Here is a 20,082-nt window from a genome sequence, read left to right as displayed (position 1 = left end):
CTTTCACCAGATAAGTCTGTCTCATAGAATCATTCCTACTGTTTAAGAAAGTATTCTGAACAGGCTAGGAGCATGAATTCTCTACATTGAGCATCCATCCAGTAGCCAAGAGATGAAGGGATTTCAGACAAGCTCTCCAGGGTGATGTTTGGTGTTACAGAGTCCTGGGTGACTCCTACCTCAGAGGGCTGGGGAACCTGGGTGGTCACAACCTGGGCTCAACTCAAAGCAATACTCTAACAACAGAAACAGCACCCAGAGACTCCCCACCCTTTTCTTGTATTAACAATTGTGATTAAAATAGAGATAGAGGATTTATGTGGATGGATGCTTGGTGTGGATAATAACTGAATGATCGGGAAGGTGCCAGCCCAAGAATCCAGTGTCCATTGGCTGAAGAAGGCGTCAAATGGAAATAACCAGAGGACCCCCGGAGGGCAGACTGGAATCCACCCAACAGCCTCAAGAATGGGAGAACCAAAGAACAAGATAACATCTTGACGCACGGAGCCATCAGGAATGTGCTATCTGCTGATTGATTCAGCAACAGCATGATGAAGCAATTCCCACAGACTGGCATAGGAAGAAATTCCTATAAAAATAGACTCTAAAAAGTGAGAACTTTGCGGTCTGATTCTGCAAACCAACTTCCAGGAGCATCAGATGAGCATCTGACAAGGCCCTGCTCCCTCCTCATGTCCAGACCACCTGGCCAGTGGCTTGGCATGAGCAACTCTAAGGCTGGTAACTATGATAACAACCTTGCAGAACCTGTGTGTGTGTGTGTGTTTGTATGAATGAATGCGTGAATAAATATGAGATTGAATGGAATGTTATAGCTATAACTAACTGCTTACTATGATTCTTTCTGTAGTCACAATAAATGTGGTATTTTGCCTTTTTCCCTTTAATAACATCCTGCTGGTTTTTATTTTATTGGTATAACATTTTGGTGGAGAAATGCGAAAGGGGGAATATTGGTAAAAAACCTCAGTTATTGTAAGTATTGGTGTGCACACCGCCAGCTCTATTGAGCTAGGCATTTCTATTAGGTTAACCAGACCTGCTGGCCTCCGGGAAGGTAGCAGGGAAGAACAGGTTAACCGGACCTGCTGGCCTCCGAGAAGGTAGCAGGGAGAAATAGGTTAACGAGGCCTGCTGGCCTCCGGGAAGGTAGCAGGGGACATGCTGGCCTCCGAGAAGGTAGCAGGGAAGAACAGGTTAACCAGACCTGCTGGCCTCCGAGAAGGTAGCAGGGAGAAATAGGTTAACCAGGCCTGCTGGCCTCCAGGAAGGTAGCAGGGGTCCTGCTGGCCTCCGAGAAGGTAGCAGGGAAGAACAGGTTAACCAGACCTGCTGGCCTCCGAGAAAGTAGCAGGGAAAAATAGGTTAACCAGGCCTGCTGGCCTCCGGGAAGGTAGCAGGGGACCTGCTGGCCTCCGAGAAGGTAGCAGGGAGAAATAGGTTAACTGGACCTGCTGGCCTCCGGGAAGGTAGCAGGGGACCTGCTGGCCTCTGGGAAGGTAGCAGGGGAAAACCGCATAGATTAAGCTATGATTTCAGAATCTAGGCTGTGTCATTTGCTAAGTAATACCAGCAGTGACAAAGAGATTGAAATATCCATGTTAAGATGTTTAAAAGAAAACAGGGTAAGCCAGTACCAGAGGGAGGAATGGAGTCAGAAGGAACTCCAACCTCACCTTTTCTTAAAGAAATTACAACTTTTAAACAAATCCTTCAAAATTTGGGCACAGTCCTTGGACTAAACAAGCCCTAGCTGATGTCTGCACTATTTCGGACCTGGAGGATAGATTGGCTCAGTATATCCTCATAAACAAACCTTCTAGTGCTGCCAAAAGAGATGCAGCAGCAATTTGGTTGTTGTGGGAGGCATGTTAGGATTCTTCCCTCTGCTTGTCTTCATGTAAAGAGGAAAAGGCACAAATGGAAAAGGGAGCAGACAATTGGAAGGTGCTGGCTACAAATACCCAAAGCCGGCTGAAAATAGTGAAAGAGGCACTCCAGGAATACAAAGAGTGAAAAAGTTAACTCTGCAGAGGCTCGAGGGACGAGGGACGCAGGTAAAGGGGGAGAAGGCCCTATGTACGGTACCCCCAGGCATAATTACAAAGAGAAAAGAGAGTAAAAAAAAGTTAACTCTGCTGAGGCTGGAGGGAATTAAGCAGCTAAACTTTGTGAAAATGTTAAAAAGGAAAAGTGTTAGAGAAAGAGCATTCTTGGTTTCTTTGCAGCCATTCTGAAAGAAAAATGGGCCCTTTTCCAAAGGAATGTCTGTAAATTAGTCAGGCAAAAATAAACTATCTGATTAAAATCATTTGACTGGACAATTTAGTCAAATTTGCTAAAAGAACATAAGGGGGTTCTATTGGAACTTAGCTGCCTCAAATGTATAAAGGGAATGTAAGATGTAAAAAAAACAGAGCAGTGTGGAAGGGATGTTAAGGAAAAGAAAATGAGTATGTATCTATCTGTGTGTGTGTAAATATGTAAAGTTCTAAGGACCAGTTGGTTTTGTTTTTGTTTTAAATAATGCCACTAAAAATCCATTTGACTCTTTTATTCAAAGTTGCAAAACTGACAGTCCTTTTTGCTAGACACAGGTAATTAGTGTTGTTTGGCTTTGGGATTTGGCATTTAACCCTTAAAAGGTAACTCAATGCTTTACAAAATTTAAAATGTTTTTAAGTTGTGGCTGCAGCAGGGCAGTCAAAATCAGGAGAATATATAAAAAAAAATTCTGGATTCTTTTTGTTTGTTTGTTTTTTTGTTTGTTTGTTTTTGTAACAAAATAGCAGATGAGAGTTGTAGAAAAAAAATAAAATAAAAGACAGTGCCTCTCTGAAGCAACAGCAGGGGTGAGGTGCACAAAACAAAAAGAAGCAATATTAGAAACACTAAAAGAAAAGGAGTACTTGTGGCACCTTAGAGACTAACCAATTTATTTGAGCATGAGCTTTCGTGAGCTACAGCTCACTTCATCGGATGCATGCCGTGGAAACTGCAGCAGACTTTATTTATACACAGAGAATATGAAAAAATACCTCCTCCCACCCCACTGTCCTGCTGGTAATAGCTTATCTGAAACACTGAGTCTTAAAATGGCTCTGAGTAATCAGATTGTCACTTTGATAAAGGTACATGAAAACTCTGTAAGCAAAAAAAGAAATAGTGACACCTTATGTAAAAATGGATCTGGACAATGTTATAGAAGTTAAACTATGGAAGGAATGTGCTTTTGCCCCAGAACATGTGCAGGGTATATTGCAGAAGGGGCAAAAGAAATGAAAACATACCATGCTACTTAATTAAAATGCTATTAGGGCTCCAAAGGAAGCCACAATAGGTTGGGTTTTCTTTTTCAGATTGCTGTGTGTTTTGAAAGCAGAAGTTAAAAGTAATCAAAACTCTGGTGAAAGTTGATTGTGTCCCTTTTAAGATAGAGTCTCTGAGCTGCTGATGGCTTTAAATCCAAAAGCAGGAAGCTTCTGTGAAAATGCAAATTACCTAAATGATAAAGGAAGGAAAGAACTAGCAGCACAAAGGAGCTGCAGATAAAGGACACACCTGGTCAGCAAACAAATTGTCTAAATAAAAGGCATGGGATAACAAGATAATTTTAATAAATTTAATGATAATAAGTATCCCTGTAACAATGTATAGTGTGTATGATTTTTGGAAAAACCCTTTAAGGTCGTATGGTAATGATGCTTCTCAGTTATTACCTGTAAATAAAACTTAAAGCTTAACACAGCAGGAAAAACATTATAAACTTGGTCTGCTGTATAAGAAGGAAAACTCAGGGATTTAATGACTAAACAGTGGGATAATTTCCCCATAACCCTTAAAAGATAAAAGCCATTGAAACCTGGCCTACCTATAGAACAAAAACAGGAAAATGTGGGGGCAATTCCTCTGTTTTGCCTGCAATCAGCAAGGATATTTGTAAAAGAAATATTTTAAGCAATAATCTGCCACCCCAAAAGGGGTAGAAACATGTTCTTTTTGTCTTTCAGAAAAATCAGGAAAAGCTGATGCCAGCTGAAAAGCAACCCAATACCATGAATCTACTGTCACAATAGAAATTGTGTTTTGTGTTCTATGTTTTGTCTGGTTGCTAGCACGGCTGTGTGTTTAAAAAAAAAAATATTGAAGACCTGCAGGAACTTAAAAATAAATTAAGCTTTCTGTCCCAGCTACAGGACAGCCTGATACAAAAACAAGTACATGCCAATGTAGAGTTGGTCCAAATTGGTCTGGGTAACCTAAAAGGCCAATGGAATCTTTAGTAATGGCTTAATACTACCACATGGCTTATCGATAAGGAAAAAAAAAAAATTAGAAATAGGAAACTACACAGCCATAGCTATGGGATGCACTGAAATGCAGATACTTGCACTAGCTACTCTGGAACACAAAATGTTCTGGGTCATATTGGGAACTATTAAGGGTTTGATGCATTTGTTAAAAAAGAAAGAGATCATTGTTTGACACTTATCAATATGAATGGATGCAATATGTTTCCAGTATTGTAAACCAGACTTGTTAATGGGAGAAATTGTTGTCAAAATTGCACACCAACAGTCCCTGGAGGCAAAGGTATTGAAGGTTAACCCACTCCCCATATTACACATGGGATCCTTCTGGCTACCCTGGACCTTGAGCCAGTGGGCTGGGGAGGGAGGGAAGCTATTGGACACTAGAGGTTGTACCAAATGGACTCCTCAAAAGTGGGTGTGCCTCACCTTGCCTTTTGCCCCAGAACCTTGTAGTAAAGATACATCACTAGGATCATGTATGTGGCATGAATTGGAATCACAAACTCAAATTGCCTCACAGTACCTTCTCTCGAATAGGCTACATAGAAAGTGATACTGACGATTATAAATCTTAGTGTCAAAAGGGGGATTATGTTGGTCATATTAAAGAAGTTCTGTATTAAAATCACAAATGAGTTTGATTCCCCATAGTTTAAATTCCAGGGTATTACTAATTAAGAGGTCTCTTGGTTTTTGGTACTGTTTCTCTCCCTCTATGTGTGAAACTTGCAAGCTGCTAATTGTGTTAGTACATTCTAAGACAGAGTCTGTTCTCAAAGCAATTCACACAGAGAGAGACTCAAAGCAATACTCTAACAACAGAAACAGCACCCAGAGACTCCCCGCCCTTTTGTTGTATTAACAATTGTGATTAAAATAGAGATAGAGGATTTATGTGGATGGATGCTTGGTGTGGATAATAACTGAATGATCAGGGAGGTGCCAGCCTAAGAATCCAGTGTCCATCGGCTGAAGAAGGCGTCAAGTGGAAATAACCAGAGGACCCCCGGAGGGCAGACTGGAATCCACCCAACAGCCTCAAGAATGGGAGAACCAAAGAACAAGATAACATCTTGACGCACGGAGCCATCAGGAATGTGCTATCTGCTGACTGATTCAGCAACAGCATGATGAAGCAATTCCCATAGACTGGCATAGGAAGAAATTCCTATAAAAATAGACTCTAAAAAGTGAGAACTTTGCGGTCTGATTCTGCAAACCAACTTCCAGGAGCATCAGATGAGCATCTGACAAGGCCCTGCTCCCTCCTCATGTCCAGACCACCTGGCCAGTGGCTTGGCATGAGCAACTCTAAGGCTGGTAACTATGATAACAACCTTGCAGAACCTGTGTGTGTGTGTTTGTATGAATGAATGTGTGAATAAATATGAGATTGAATGGAATGTTATAGCTATATCTAACTGCTTACTATGATTCTTTCTGTAGTCACAATAAATGTGGTATTTTGCCTTTTTCCCTTTAATAAGCTCCTGCTGGTTTTTATTTTATTGGTATAACACTAGGCTCTACTTCCCCACTATTTGTAAGGTGGGTTCTGGCCTTTGTGGGCCTCCTTAATTCTCTCCAGATGGGGGGATCAAAATGAAAGTCACAAACTCCCAAATATTCAGGAACACTCCCTCCCTGTGGTCCCACTAAAGGAGTGGGGAAGAGTGGCAAGTCTCTAGCGTTGCCAATGATCCAGCCCCAATGCAATGGGTTTGGGGAAATCGCTCTGGCTGGGTCTCTGAGTCAGGCTGAGCCTGTTTGTCTTACCCTAGGAGTCCACTGTACTCTCTTCAGGGTTGGGGTGAAGGTTTCCTGCCTAGGAGTTCCCGCCACAGCTTCAGGAGTCACTCCTGCAGTCTGCTGCTTAAGGCAATCCTGATTCCCATCTCCACCCCCCTGCTGACTGCAGCTTCCTCCCTTTAAAAGGCTTCTTCCCTATCATGCATGATTGACAGTGCCGGGCTACCCCTGCTGCAAGGACCTCTCTGGTACCATCCTATCCATGTGGGGTTTCTATACCTTACCACATTTGGATTTGACTCTCATTCAGTTATTAGGGTAGCCATGTTCTTGAACCTGTTGTGAGACAGAAAAGCCATCAACCTGGTGGAGTCCAGAACTAAACCTAATAAACTCGAGTTTTGAAACAGAAGACAAGTTGGATTTTTGCATGCTGACTTTCAGGTTCAGATTCTAGAAGAGACTGAGAATATAACAAATGGCATCCAACACTTAATGAGGCCTTCGTCAAATTAGCCAGTCTTCCAAAGAATGCTGCCGGTAGAACTCTATATTGAAAGTGCTCATGGGCTACCACAAACCTTTGATAATTCCTGTGAGATGTGTGGTATTATTGAGATATGGAACTACTTATTTTAGAAGTCAAGACATGTGAACCAGTCCCTGGGAGAGATTTATCGAAGCAAGCATGACCATCCTGCACTTCAACTTGTGTATGAAGGTGTTGATCTTTCTTAGTCTATGCTGGGCATGATGGGTTCCCCCTGGGGTGCCACTTTAAGCTGAGGTTCCATTGACCCCTTTGACTCACCAGCCTGGGCTTCCTCTCAGCTGCTGCTTAGGGTGACCAGATGTCCCGATTTTATAGGGACAGTCCCGATTTTTGGGTCTTTTTCTTATATAGGCTCCTATTATCCCCCACCCCCGTCCCGATTTTTCACACTTGCTGTCTGGTCACCCTAGTGCTGCTGTGACAAACTGTGGACCATTCCCAGTGCTACACTTTCACCAGCATTCACACAGGCAGGGACACACCTAGCTGCAGTTACATGCAGGCTTTGGCCAGCCATTGCATGAATCAACAATAGAGAGGCTACAGCCAAGATATCCCCCAGCTCCCCAGACACGCACCCCCCACTAGAGTATAAACCCAAAATTATACCATTTTGCACTGCACAGGGATCTTTGAAATGTAAGCTCATAAATAGTTCGTCCTCCCCCCCCAACGGGGAGAGGAATATGCAACAAACTTGTGTTAACCAAGCTGAGATTTTTCCCAGACACTTCACTTAAGGGCACATTGATTTAGATAAAGCAAAAAACAAGTTTATTAACTACAAAAAGATAGATTTTAAGTGATTATAAGTGACAGCAAACAGATCAAAGCAGATTACCTAGTAAATAAACAAAACCGCAAACTAAGCCAAAGATACCAGAAAGATTGGATATGAATTAGCAGTTTCTCACCCTGGCTGATGATACAAGCAGTCCACCAGGTTTCCATACACAAGCTAGAAATCCTTTTAGCCTAGGACCAGCACTTCCCCCAATTCTGTCTTTGTTCTTCTGGTGTTTCCAGTAGTTCTCTCTTTGTGGGGAGTGAGGCCCTTTGATGATGTCACACCCCACCTTATATAGCTTTATGGTGGGAACAAGTAACAAGTTAAGCAACAAACAGCAAACAGCTCTGTCTTGAAGCCAAGAGGCAGTGAGTGGAACTGAGTGGCAGTTGGCCCAGTCCATCTCTTTATGCCCTTGGTGTGGGGTACAAGGACACTCAAGTCCTACTTGGGTATATGGAGTGCATGCACACCATAAAAGTGGAATGTGCACATGGAGAATCACTCGAAGGAGAACTCTATAATCTTGTTCTGGTTATTCATTAATGAATTGTGATGCAACAGACTGCAGAATACCCAATCTCATAGCTTTTATGCCCTTATTGATACTTTCTATTTTCAAGTAAAGTTTTCACCGCAGGTAACAAAACTGAGTACATCTTTATGTAGTACAATTACTCTGATTTACATTTTGAAATATTCAAATATTTAATTTGAACTGGTTAAAAGACAGGGAACAAAGGGTAGGAATAAATGGTAAATTTTCAGAATGGAGAGGGGTAACTAGTGGTGTTCCCCAAGGGTCAGTCCTAGGACCAATCCTATTCAACTTATTCATAAAGGATCTGGAGAAAGGGGTAAATAGTGAGGTGGCAAAGTTTGCAGACAATACTAAACTGCTCAAGATAATTAAGACCAAAGCAGACTGTGAAGAACTTCAAAAAGATCTCACAAAACTAAGTGATTGGGCAACAAGATGACAAATTAAATTTAATGTGGATAAATATAAAATAATGCACATTGGAAAAAATAACCCCAACTATACATACAATATGATGGGGGCTAATTTAGCTACAACTAATCAGGAAAGAGATCTTGGAGTCATCGTGGATAGTTCTCTGAAGACGTCTGCGCAGTGTGCAGCATCAGTCAAAAAAGCAAACAGGATGTTAGGAATCATTAAAAAAGAGATAGAGAATAAGATGGAGAATATCTTATTGCCCTTATATAAATCCATGGTATGCCCACATCTTGAATACTGCGTACAGATGTGGTCTCCTCATCTCAAAAAAGATATACTGGCATTAAAAAGGTTCAGAGAAAGGCAACTAAAATGATTAGGGTCCCATATGAGGAGAGATTAAAGAGACTGGACTTTTCATCTTGAAAAAGAGGAGACTAAGGGGGGATATGATAGAGGTATATAAAATCATGAGTGGTGTGGAGAAAGTGAATATGGAAAAGTTATTTACTTGTTCCAATCATACAAGAACTAGGGGCCACCAAATGAAATTAATGGGTAGCAGGTTTAAAACAAATAAAAGGAAGTTCTTTTTCACACAGCGCATGGTTAACCTGTGAAACTCCTTGCCTGCAGAGGTTGTGAAGGCTAGGACTATAACAGGGTTTAAAAGAGAACTAGATAAATTCATGGAGGTTAAGTCCATTAATGGCTATTAGCCAGGATGGGTAAGGAATGGTGTCCCTAGCCTCTGTTTGTCAGAGGGTGGAGATGGATGGCAGGAGAGAGATCTCTTGATCATTACCTGTTAGGTTCACTCCTTCTGGGGCACCTGGCATTGGCCACTGTCGGTAGACAGGATACTGGGCTGGATGGACCTTTGGTCTGACCCAGTATGGCCATTCTTATGTCCTTAATACTTGCCTCATAGTCTTGCAAAATTTCATTAACTACAAATCAGAGAAGTAACACTGGATTCATTTGCATAGTACACAAGGCCAATCCTGCAAGATCCCTGCCTGTAGAATTTCCACTAAAATAAATGGGAATTTGCATGTGGAAGACTTGAAGGATCACCCTTAGTTCACATTTTTGCTTGATGAGACATGCTACCACAAAGATACATCTAGCTTACCCCCAAAAAAGTTTTTATATTGAATTACTTTAATGTGATTGGCAATCCTACCCTCTTACTATCTGCATTAATATTTGTTTGCTATGTCAACATCCACTTTTCTAAGTAGTAATTCATCATTAAATATTAATGAATTTGGAAAAAAAATCTACAGCACAATTGATAGATAAATATTCTCATCATCTAAAGACTAATGCATCATTTAATTTACCCTGTGAGGCCTGAAAGAGTAAGCTTTTGTTTAATTTACTTACTACTTAAAAGTAAAATTTAACTTTGTAAATGTTCACTGAAGCTTTTGGGATAATATTTTATGCTTTTTTGTACAACTAATGTAGTGACGCTGTAATTAGCTAATAAAAAATGTATGTCATTTGACTCAGTCTATAAAACAAGAACCTCTTCTACTATTTGTATACAAATATATACAAATATTTTACATTATAACAAATACTTGAAAAAGGCTGAAGTGCCTCAAAGCTCATTAATCTGAAAATATGTATATTATGTATGGTATCATTTTAATTTTCCTTACTAGACATCCTAATTTATCCTGTTTTTATATTCTCCAAATACTAAATTACAGAAGAATTAACTATAAACAATTGTCAAAATAATAATGTAATTTAATCAGCCAAACTTTTTACAACAATGATAAATAAATTACAAACAAAACTGTTAATGTAACAAATATTCATTTTACAGACATTCTTTACAATGGGTATGCCCAGGACTATGAACTCAGAAAGCCTTAGGAAGTATACTACCATGCTGTACCATCTATTGTGACGCTGAAAACGATGGGGTCAACCCAAAGAATTTAGTCTTTAGCCTTGTCAGTGCAAAGAGACTCAAAAAGTAAGTTCTAAAAAAAGGCTGCTTCCCCCCCGAAAAGGTAGAATGTTCCCTAAGAGAAAATGTCACTTGTTAGTTGTTACCAAAGTTTTAAACCAATTTGAAAGCAAACAGCACCCTTTGGTGGGTTTGCTTTGCTCACAAGGGGGTGAATTCAGTGGAATAGATGGATTAAGTGAATTTACTTCCCAGCTGTGCACACTTAAGGGGAATAACATCTGCAAGATAAGGCCTCACTATTGATTATAATGGTTTGGGAACACCACTGAATGATGGCTCAACTTTGCATGAAACTGGCTATCGTGAGGACAGTGAACCTGTCATCTTTTAAAGGGCCTCAAATGGTAACTAGCTCGCAGAACAAGCTACAGGGTTATTCAGAGCATGTGAATAGAACCTTGGCAGGCAATCTGGGGTCTTCCAGAGTAACAATAGAGCCCCCAGCAGAGATAGCATAATAACACAATGCAACTGCAATGCCACAATAGGTTTTATTAGGGAAAAAAGGGAGATTAACTTGGCAAAAACTGTCTGGTGTTACAGTTAAACTACTGGTAATTGTTGATAAAGTTGCACCAGTTCTGTTTCAAAAGGCTGTCTATATTATGCTATGCAAATATGTTAGTTTATATATAATATAAACACAGATTTATATGTAGTTATCTAAGGCCTCCCATCAATTTAGAATCTATCTACTGCACAATCTTTAATGTATTTATCACTACAACACCTCTGTGATACAGCAACATACTGTTTTCCCCACTTTTACAGATCGGAAATGGAAGAACAAAAAGTGTAAGTGACATGCCCAGAGTCACACAGGAAGTCTGTAGCAGAGCCAGTAACTGAACCCAGGTCTCCTGGGTCCTACGCTAGTGCCCTAACCACTGGATCACCTCTTCTCTGTGCATGCACATGCATTCACACACAGGAATGATATCCACCTGATAAAAATGCAGATCCATGTAAAAAATGGAGTTTATCACAAATCAAAGCCATTCACCCGGATTTATCTCACTAAACCCTCTCTGCTGGGACTACCTGCAATATTACACATAGATGCTTTTCTAAAATAAAGAAATTAACTTGCCAGACAACTGTTCTCTTCTCCGAATACAACTGTCTCATCTGCAACAAGCAATATTCACTCCTGTACTAGTCAAAAATATAAGGTCCAATATCTCCAATTTCAATTATGATATAATTGACATCACAGAGACTTATTGGGATAATTCAAAGGACTGGAGTGTTGGTATAGAAGGGTAAAGCTTACTCAGGAAGGAAAGGCAATGGGGAAAAGGAAGGAGGTACTACCTTGTATATCAAAGATGTATATATCTACATTGAGGTCAAGATAGAAGTGGAATGCAGGCCTGTTGAAAGTCTTTGTGTAAGGATAAAATGGGTAAAAAACAAGCATAATGTCATGGTAGGGTCTACTATAGACCACCTAACCAGGAAGAAGAGGGGGATGGGGCTTTTTTTTAAAACAACTAATAAAATCATTCAAAGCACAGGACTTGGTGGCGATGGGGGACTTCAGCTACCGAGACATCTTTTGGGAAAATAAGACAGCAAGGTAAAGATTACCCAACATATTCTTGGAATTTACTGGAAACAACTTTGTATTAAAGAAGTGGAGAAACTGACATAGGGAGATGCTGTTCTAGATTTGATTCTGACAAAGAGGGAGGAACTGGTTGAGAATTTGAAGGTGGAAGGCAGCTTGCATGATAGTGACAGAGTTCATGATTCTAAGGAATGGTAGGAGGGAAAACAGCAGAATAAACACTATGGACTTTCAGAAGGCAGATTTAGAAAACTGAGAGCATTGATAGGTAAGATCTCATAGGAAGCAAGTCTAAAGGAACAAAGAGTTAGAGTGTTGGCAGTTTTTTTTAGAGACATTATTAAGGGCACAAGAGTAAACTATCCCAATGGATAGGAAAGCTAGGAAATATGATAAGACATTACACTAGCTTAACCAGGAGACTTTCAACAATTGGAAACTCAAAAAAGAGTCATACAAAGAGTGGAAACTAGGTCAAATTACAAAGGAAGAAAAATATATGTAAAAAGAGGCATGTAGGGACAAAATCAGAAAGGCCAAGGTACAAACCAAGATTAAATTAGGGGGGACAAGAGTAGCAAGAAAACATTTTACAAATACTTAGAAGCAAGAGGAAGACCAAGGACAGAGTATGCCCATCATTCAATGAGGTGGGAAAGACAATAACAGAAAATGCAACAATGGCCAAAGTGTGAAATGCCTTTTTTGTTTCAGTTTTCACAATAAAGGTTAGGAGTGACTGGACGATCAGCATAGTGAACATCAGTGTAAATGAAGTTGGATCTGAGACAAAAATAGGGAAAGAACAAGTTAAAAATTATTTAGACAAGTTAGAAATACATCCCAGAAAACTTAAGGAACTGACTGAAGAGATCTCTGAGAAATTAACGATTATCTTTGAGAAATTTTGGAGGATGGGAAAGATCCCAGAGGACTGGAAAAGGGCAAATATAATACCTATCTATAAAACGGGGAACAAGGACAACTCAGGGAATTATAAACCAGCCAGCTTAACTTCGGTACCCAGAAAAATAATGAGCAAATAATCAAACAGTTTGTAAGTACAGAGAAGATAATAAGGACATAAGTAACAGTCACATGCATTTGTCAAGAACAAAACAGGTCAAACCAACCTAATATCCTTCTTTGACAGGGTAACAAGTCTTTTGGATGGGGGGAAGCAGCAGACGTGACATATCTTGACATTTGTAAGGCTTTTGATACTGTCTCACATGACCATCTCATAAACAAACTAGGAAAATATAGCCTAGATTAACCTATTATAAGGTGGGTGCACAACTGGTTGGAAAACTATACTCAGAGAGTAGTTACTAATGGTTCAACACTCAAGCCGGAAGGGCATAAATTGGGTCTGTCCTGGGTTGGGTTATATTCAGTATCTTCATAAATGGTTTGGATAATGGCATAGAGAATACACGTATGAAGTTTGTGGAAGATTCCAAGCTGGGAGGGGTTGCAAGCCCTTTCGAGGATAGGATTAGAATTCAAAATGATTTTGACAAACTGGAGAAATGGTCTGAAATAAATCGGATGAAATTCAGTAAAGACAAATGCAAAGTTCTACACTTAGGAAGTTATAATCAATTGTACAAATACAAAAGGGGAAATGACTGCCTAGGAAGGAGTACTGCAGAAAGGGATCTGGGGGTCATAGTTAGGGCCCTACCAAATTCATGGCCATGAAAAACGCATGACGGACTGTAAAATCTAGTCTCCCCCCATGAAATCTGGTCTTTTGTGTGCTTTTACCCTATACTATATAGATTTCATGGAGGAAAACCAGCATTTCTCAAATTGGGGGTCCTGACCCAAAAGGGAGTTGCAGGAGGGTCACAAGGTTGCGGGGGGGGTCACAGTATTACCACCCTTACTTCTGCGCAGCCTTCAGAGCTGGGCAGCCGGAGAGTGGCAGCTGCTGACTGAGCTCTGCAGGCAGCAGCACAGCCCAGCTCTGCAGGCAGCAGCACAGAAGTAAGGGTGGCAATAGCATACCATGCCATCCTTTCTTCTGTATAGCTGCTGGCGGTGGCTCTGCCTTCAAAGCTAGGCTCCCCGGCCAGCAGCCGCCGCTCTCCAGCTGCCCATCTCTGAAGGCAGCGCTGCCACCAGCAGGAGTGCAGAAGTAAGGGTAGCCGTATCCTCCCTACAATAACCTTGTGACCTCCCCACAACTCCTTTTTGGGTCAGTACCCCTACAATTACAATACCTGAAATTTCAGAATTAAATAGCTGCAAACATGAAATTTACGACTTTTTAATCCTATGACCATGAAATTTATCAAAATGGACGGTGAATTTGGTAGGGCCCTCATCATAGTGGATCACAAGCTAAATATGCGACAACAGTGCAACACTGTTGCAAAAAAACCCCACACATCATTCAGGATGTATTAGCAGGAGTGTTGTAAGCAATACACAAGAAGTAATTCTTCCACCCTACTCAGCACTAATAAGGACTCAACTGGAGTACTGTGTCTCGTTCTGGGTACCACACTTTAAGAAAGTTGTGGACTAAGGGGAAACAGTCCAGAGAAGAGCAACAAAAATTATTAAAGGTTCTAGACAACTTGACTTATGGGGAAAAATAGAAAAAAATTGGTTTGTTTAGTATGGAGAAGAGAAGATTGAGGGGGGACATGGAAACAGTCTTCAAGTACATAAAAGGTAGTTATAAAGAGGAGAGTAATAAAGTTTTCCTTATAGACAGAGGATAGAACAAGTAGTAATGGGGTTAAACTACAGCAAGGGAGATTTAGGTATACATTACGAAAAACTTCGTAACTGTTTGGATAGTTAAGCATTGGAACAAATTATCTAGGGAGGTTGTGGAATCTCCATCACTGGAGATTTTTAAGAACAGGTTAGACCAGGGATCGGCAACCTTTGGCACATGGCTCGCCAGGGTAAGCCCCCTGGCGGGCCGGGCCAGTTTGTTTACCTGCCGCGTCCACAGGTTCAGCCGACTGCAATTCCCATTGGCTGCAGTTCGCCGCTCCAGGCCAATGGGGGCTGCGGAAAGGGCGGCCAGCACATCCCCCGGCCCGTGCCGCTTCCCGTGGCTTCATCGTGTGGACGGGTGCAGGGTTAAATCGATCTAACGCTGCTAAATTCGACCTAAACTCATAGTGCATACCAGGGCTAATGGTTTTGCCAATTCAGCCACCCCAGACTCATGATGATAAATCTTTAAACCACATTTTGCAATTATGTATATTTCTCTCATGTATGTATATATTTTTTATATTTTTTGTTTTAAAAGTTCTATATTTAGACAGAGTTTTCTTCTTATGAAATGAGCTATAGCACAGAATGGTGAAAAACTTCTGGGGTGACCTCAAGACCTTACAACTTCTAAATTAGTGATGGAATCATCTAGATAAACCTTATGGGGTATATCTGAGGTCTTAATGAAAGAGTCAGATTACAAAAGTCTAGAATAGTAGTACAAAATGATATAGCTTTTAAGTTTAGTTGCACTGTATTAAAAATAATTTTCAAATAAATTATTTTTCCCTGCAGTAGACCAAGTTTTTGGAGATAGAATTAAAATTGGGCTTTCATTTTAGTCTGAGTAAACTGTAATACTGTATGTTCTAGTGAGCTCCAAGTGCCCAGGGTGTTGTGAGAGAGCATTTTGCTTCAGGCATTTGAAACTTAATGCTACTTTAATATTCTCTGCTGGATATTGTTACAATGGAATTTCAAATATTTCCTACAATTTGAGTTAAAGATTACCTGAATAGCGGTGAACAGTACAAAATTTCTGAAGCATATATCTAAGGCTGACATAGTAGCTTAATGTCCTATTGTTTCTTGCTTTAGCAAAATTAATTTCTGCTGTCTTCTACAGTGAATTCAAGCACCACCTGGAGATTTAAATTCACTGTTAGCTGCAATGTATTTCCAGCTCTCTTGACTGCTATGCTGAGGCTGGCCCATGTGTACCAGACAGCTAGTAAAGATAATGCCATCTTATAACACTACTTCATGTGCTTTTGAATCCAAAACTAACCATACAGTGGGTACCTTAAATAATCAAGTCATTCAGTGCCTTGCTTCAAACAAATCTGATTACATATCACAACAGTCTAAAAAAATTGCATGGTTTGTCCATAATTAAAAGTATATTGCATAATCCATAGGAAAACATCTCCCAGTAGGACTGAGATATGTCAACAGGCTCCTACATAACTAAATTCTATGCTTGTGGTGACACATTACCTCAGTTGTTCAAAACAAAGGGCTAGATTCCAACTTTACACTCTTCCCTGAATCAGGGGCAGTGTGTAGCTGTACCTCTCCAGGAGCAGACCAGAAGAAACAAATTGTAACTATAGTCAAGTTTTCCCCTGCTTCCCCCTTGCTTGGGTAGATGGGAAAGATATTTCTCCTTTTTTCATATAGAAGCTTACTCTCCATGCTCTTCCCATTCCACATCTGCATTTCCCGTTCCCCCATACAGCCAAATGAGACCTGAGGACAATCTAACCCTAAATTTGGCAGTTAAAAGATTAATGCATGTGACTCTACTTAAGATAAGACAGAAAGATTATATTGCTATTTATGTGGTTTGATAGTACTAAATTATCTGGTATGTTAGTTTTCATAAACTATGTGAAGAGTAAAAAGAAAATGAGTACTTGTGGCACCTTAGCGACTAACCAATTTATTTGAGCATAAGCTTTCGTGAGCTACAGCTCACTTCATCGGATGCATACTCTTGACTGGACAGTTTCCTCTTTTGTTCATCTAGGTCTAAAAACAGAGCAACAGAGGTGGAAAACATTTTTAACTAAAAAAAGATTATTGTAAAACCACAAAAATTTGGCAGGGGGACACAGAATGTAGTAACTGCAGACATTTTCTTGTGGGGATGCATTAAATTTACTCCATTTTGAACTGTCAATATCGCTGTCCATTGGCCTGCTAGGTTCCACCAAACAGCAGTGACACATGAGGCAGATAGGTGAAAGAGGCTATCTTTCCTTCAGAATTTCTCAGGAACAGCAGCATTATGGAGATGCATCTGAAACCAGGTACGTAAACGGAGTAATTCCCCCCATTCCTAAACCAGATAAATCAAAGAATTTGTAACCTCTCTGTCCCCTGTGATCAAATGGCAAACTTGTCTATTTCAGAGTTCCTGATTTCTGAGACTCCCATAAAGCCCAGGTATTAATTTGGCAACTTGGGATTCTCAGGAAAATTGGTTCATCTGTTTATTGTCACTTCCACTCATCCACATGAAAAATCTCTAAGATTGTATGTATTAAACAGATAAACATTTCAAACATTAAAATAATGGAATCCACAACACCAATGACATCCATTACAAAAATGCAGCTTTAAATATTGTCTTTCTCCTGTGGCTAGGAGAGATTTTGGCAGCACTAAATAAGCCAATATGAGTATAGTGAAACATTTTTATATTCACATTTTTGTTCAGAATATTTTTTTCTGATAATCAGAGGACCAGAGGGGATATCAGGGCATCCTCTGTCCCTATCCTCCATGATTTTGAGCAAAATCTCCACTGTCCTCTCTCATTGCTCCCCTGCCATGGGGATGCTGCAAATGTCCTCCCACCCTCATCCACCCAACCAATGACTGTAGTAAGGTGCTGACAGTGGGCTTTCCACAGGAAGCTGGCCAGATCGCACAAACCTCTCTTTACCCCAGTCATTGGTGAGAAGAGGGAGAAAATCTAGTAATACCTAATTTTTCCCACCAGAGCAACTAGAAAATTCAGTTCTCATCCCTTCCCTACAGCTGAACGGAGAAGGTGAGGGAGAGGGTAATGACCTAAGAGCGTGGCACTAAACATCGGTGTTAGCATCACTAATAATAACAAAACCCACTTCCAAAAGGAAAAGGCATTTCTGATCATACTTTATATTAAGGTTCCATTTATAAATGGTTTTGTAAAGGGGTAATGGATTATTAATAAATGTTATCAGCATGTAACAGACATGTTATAGATGTGTTAGAAATGGCTAATAAGCACATCAATGGAATGTGTTGTAAAAGGTTACCAACAATGATTATAAGCTACCTATTGACCTACTGGACTCTATAAAAATCTAAAAGGACTGATGTAAAGTGGATGAACTATGTATTAAAACATCTGCTAATCACTTATTAACTTTTTTATAAACTATGAATGGAATCTTAATATAAAGTGCAACCAATTTCCTAAAGATCAGCTTGAAGGTTCTCTTCTGTGAACAGAATGAAAGCCCATTCAAATACAATGAAGTAATTCAGGACTTTTATTTCATAATAAGAATTTTGGGGTAATTTCCACTATAGCTTTTATGCTTATGCAGTCTCTCACACTGAGCTTATAAAATGAACTATGGGAAAAAAGAGAACTAATTGTAACTATTAAGAATATAGCAACTAAGTCTTTTACAGGAAATATTGATACTATCTGAAAATTTGCCCTTTTATGATTTTTCTGCAATTTTTTTCAAAACCCTTTATATTCTTACTTATTTTTGCCTATTTCCAGCCTCTTCGTTGTTTTACTATTATATATATTTTCTCTCTCCTGTAAGGTTGATTTTTTGCTTCAGTTTCTCTTTTTCCCCTTTTGGTATTTTATTGTATTGTATATTTTTATTTCTTTATAGTACTTGTCTTTCTTTTTACTTTTTTCTCTGCTCAGCTAATTGAGATTGGGCTCTAAACTCGATCAGAGTCACTAAAAAATCCTACTGAATTGTCTACTAGGGTGTCTACTAGGTTTCACCAAAATTGTAACATTTCAGTAGGAGACAAAAAGGTGATGGAAATAGAATTATTTTAGCCCCTCCACCTAAGTGATCCATCCCCCGCCTGCTGCGGGCACCAACTGACAGGTCCTAGGTTCGCGCTGGCTGCGACCACACGGGAGAGCTACAGCGCAGCAGGACCTTGGCGTGCACCGGAGCCTGACCTGGGGGCGGTGCCGTGTAGACAGGCCTTTGGTCGGCTCATTTCTCGTGATTTCGGCAGTGCTGCGTACCCCGGCCTTCCCACATCTTCCCCACTCGCTCCCCTTTAGTCCGTGGCTAGTGACGTCCCTCCGCCCGGCCTGCAGTGCCAAGGATCCTCCCCCAGCCTAAAGGGGGGGGGGGGTCCACAGGACCTGGAAAACCAAATAATTACAGGGGACAACTAATGAATAACAGGGACAGGAGTCCGGTCAAAGGGTCAAATGAAGCGAACCAGAGGGAGACACTGAGCAGAGAACCCCGGACAGCGCCCACTGCTCCTCAAAGGCGCCAAGGGAGCCAGTGGACGCCACCCAGAGGAACTCTGCCCGGAAGCGGGAACGGCCGGAGGATCGGAAATAGGCCCCACAATCACAGGCGACTCCATCGGCCACCCAGCCTGCGGTGCGGGAGGGGGGCAGCCGGGCCCCAGGCGAGGCAGCGGCAGACCCCCGGCACCCCGGCGATCGGAAAGGGGCGGCAAGAGTGAAGCCACGTGACAAACACTGCGGAAGCCACAGCGGCCGCCTCCACCTCAGGGGCCCAACCGCCCCTCAGCCCAGGCAGCCCACCCCGCCGAGCGCCCGGAGCGGGGGGGGGTCGCTGGCCAGGGTCCCGTTCACCTCACAGGGAACGGCGGGAAGTGGAGAGAGACCGGAACCGTAACTGTTTCAGCGTCCGCCGGGTCCTAGCAACAGCGCGCTCTGCTCTCGTCACTGGGCAACGAAGGAAACAACTTGGGTGCGCATGCGCACATACCCGTGCCATCTCACCTCATCTCTGTCGCTTGCGAACAGGTCAAGGCATAATGCAACCGTTCGCCTCTTTAGCTGCGCATGCGCGCACTCACCGGTTCGCCCGAAACAGGAGCGTTGACTCTGCGCGCACACGCACACACACCGTCCACCGACCTCCCGGCTCTTCGTCTCGCACATGCGCAAAGATAAACACGGTCCACGTGTCTTCTGTAGCGCATGCGCAAAAAACGAGCTGTAACGCCCCCTGGCGGAGACTGGGGGAGCTGCTCCCCGTTTTGCCTGTGTCCGACAGTCACGCGGGCGCGCCTCAGCGGTTGGCGGGGAGGTGGAAAGAGACTGGGCACGAGCTACTGTAAGCGGCAGCGAGGCTGTCCCGGCGCAT

The 20,082-nt window shown here is 41.5% G+C and overlaps 1 protein-coding gene across 4 annotated transcripts in view; it reads right to left on the bottom strand.

The window, feature by feature from the left end:
• The window catches only part of WDPCP (WD repeat containing planar cell polarity effector), a 281,255-nt gene extending 261,217 nt beyond the window's left edge, over positions 1-20,038 (bottom strand). The window contains exon 1 of one of the 4 annotated variants that reach the window (XM_084623394.1): positions 19,793-20,038. In XM_084623394.1, the coding sequence (XP_084479520.1) occupies positions 19,793-19,877 (85 nt within the window). In that variant the 5' untranslated portion in view covers positions 19,878-20,038. Of the gene's footprint in view, positions 1-18,905 lie in introns of all 4 variants that reach the window. The other 3 variants (XM_084623391.1, XM_084623392.1, XM_084623393.1) reach the window with 3 other exon arrangements.
• Positions 20,039-20,082: the final 44 nt, after the last annotated feature.

The sequence above is a fragment of the Lepidochelys olivacea genome, assembly GCF_965140295.1.
Source record: "Lepidochelys olivacea isolate rLepOli2 genome assembly, chromosome: 3".
Lineage (NCBI taxonomy): Eukaryota > Metazoa > Chordata > Testudines > Cheloniidae > Lepidochelys > Lepidochelys olivacea.
This window is presented reverse-complemented; position numbering and strand designations above follow the sequence as displayed.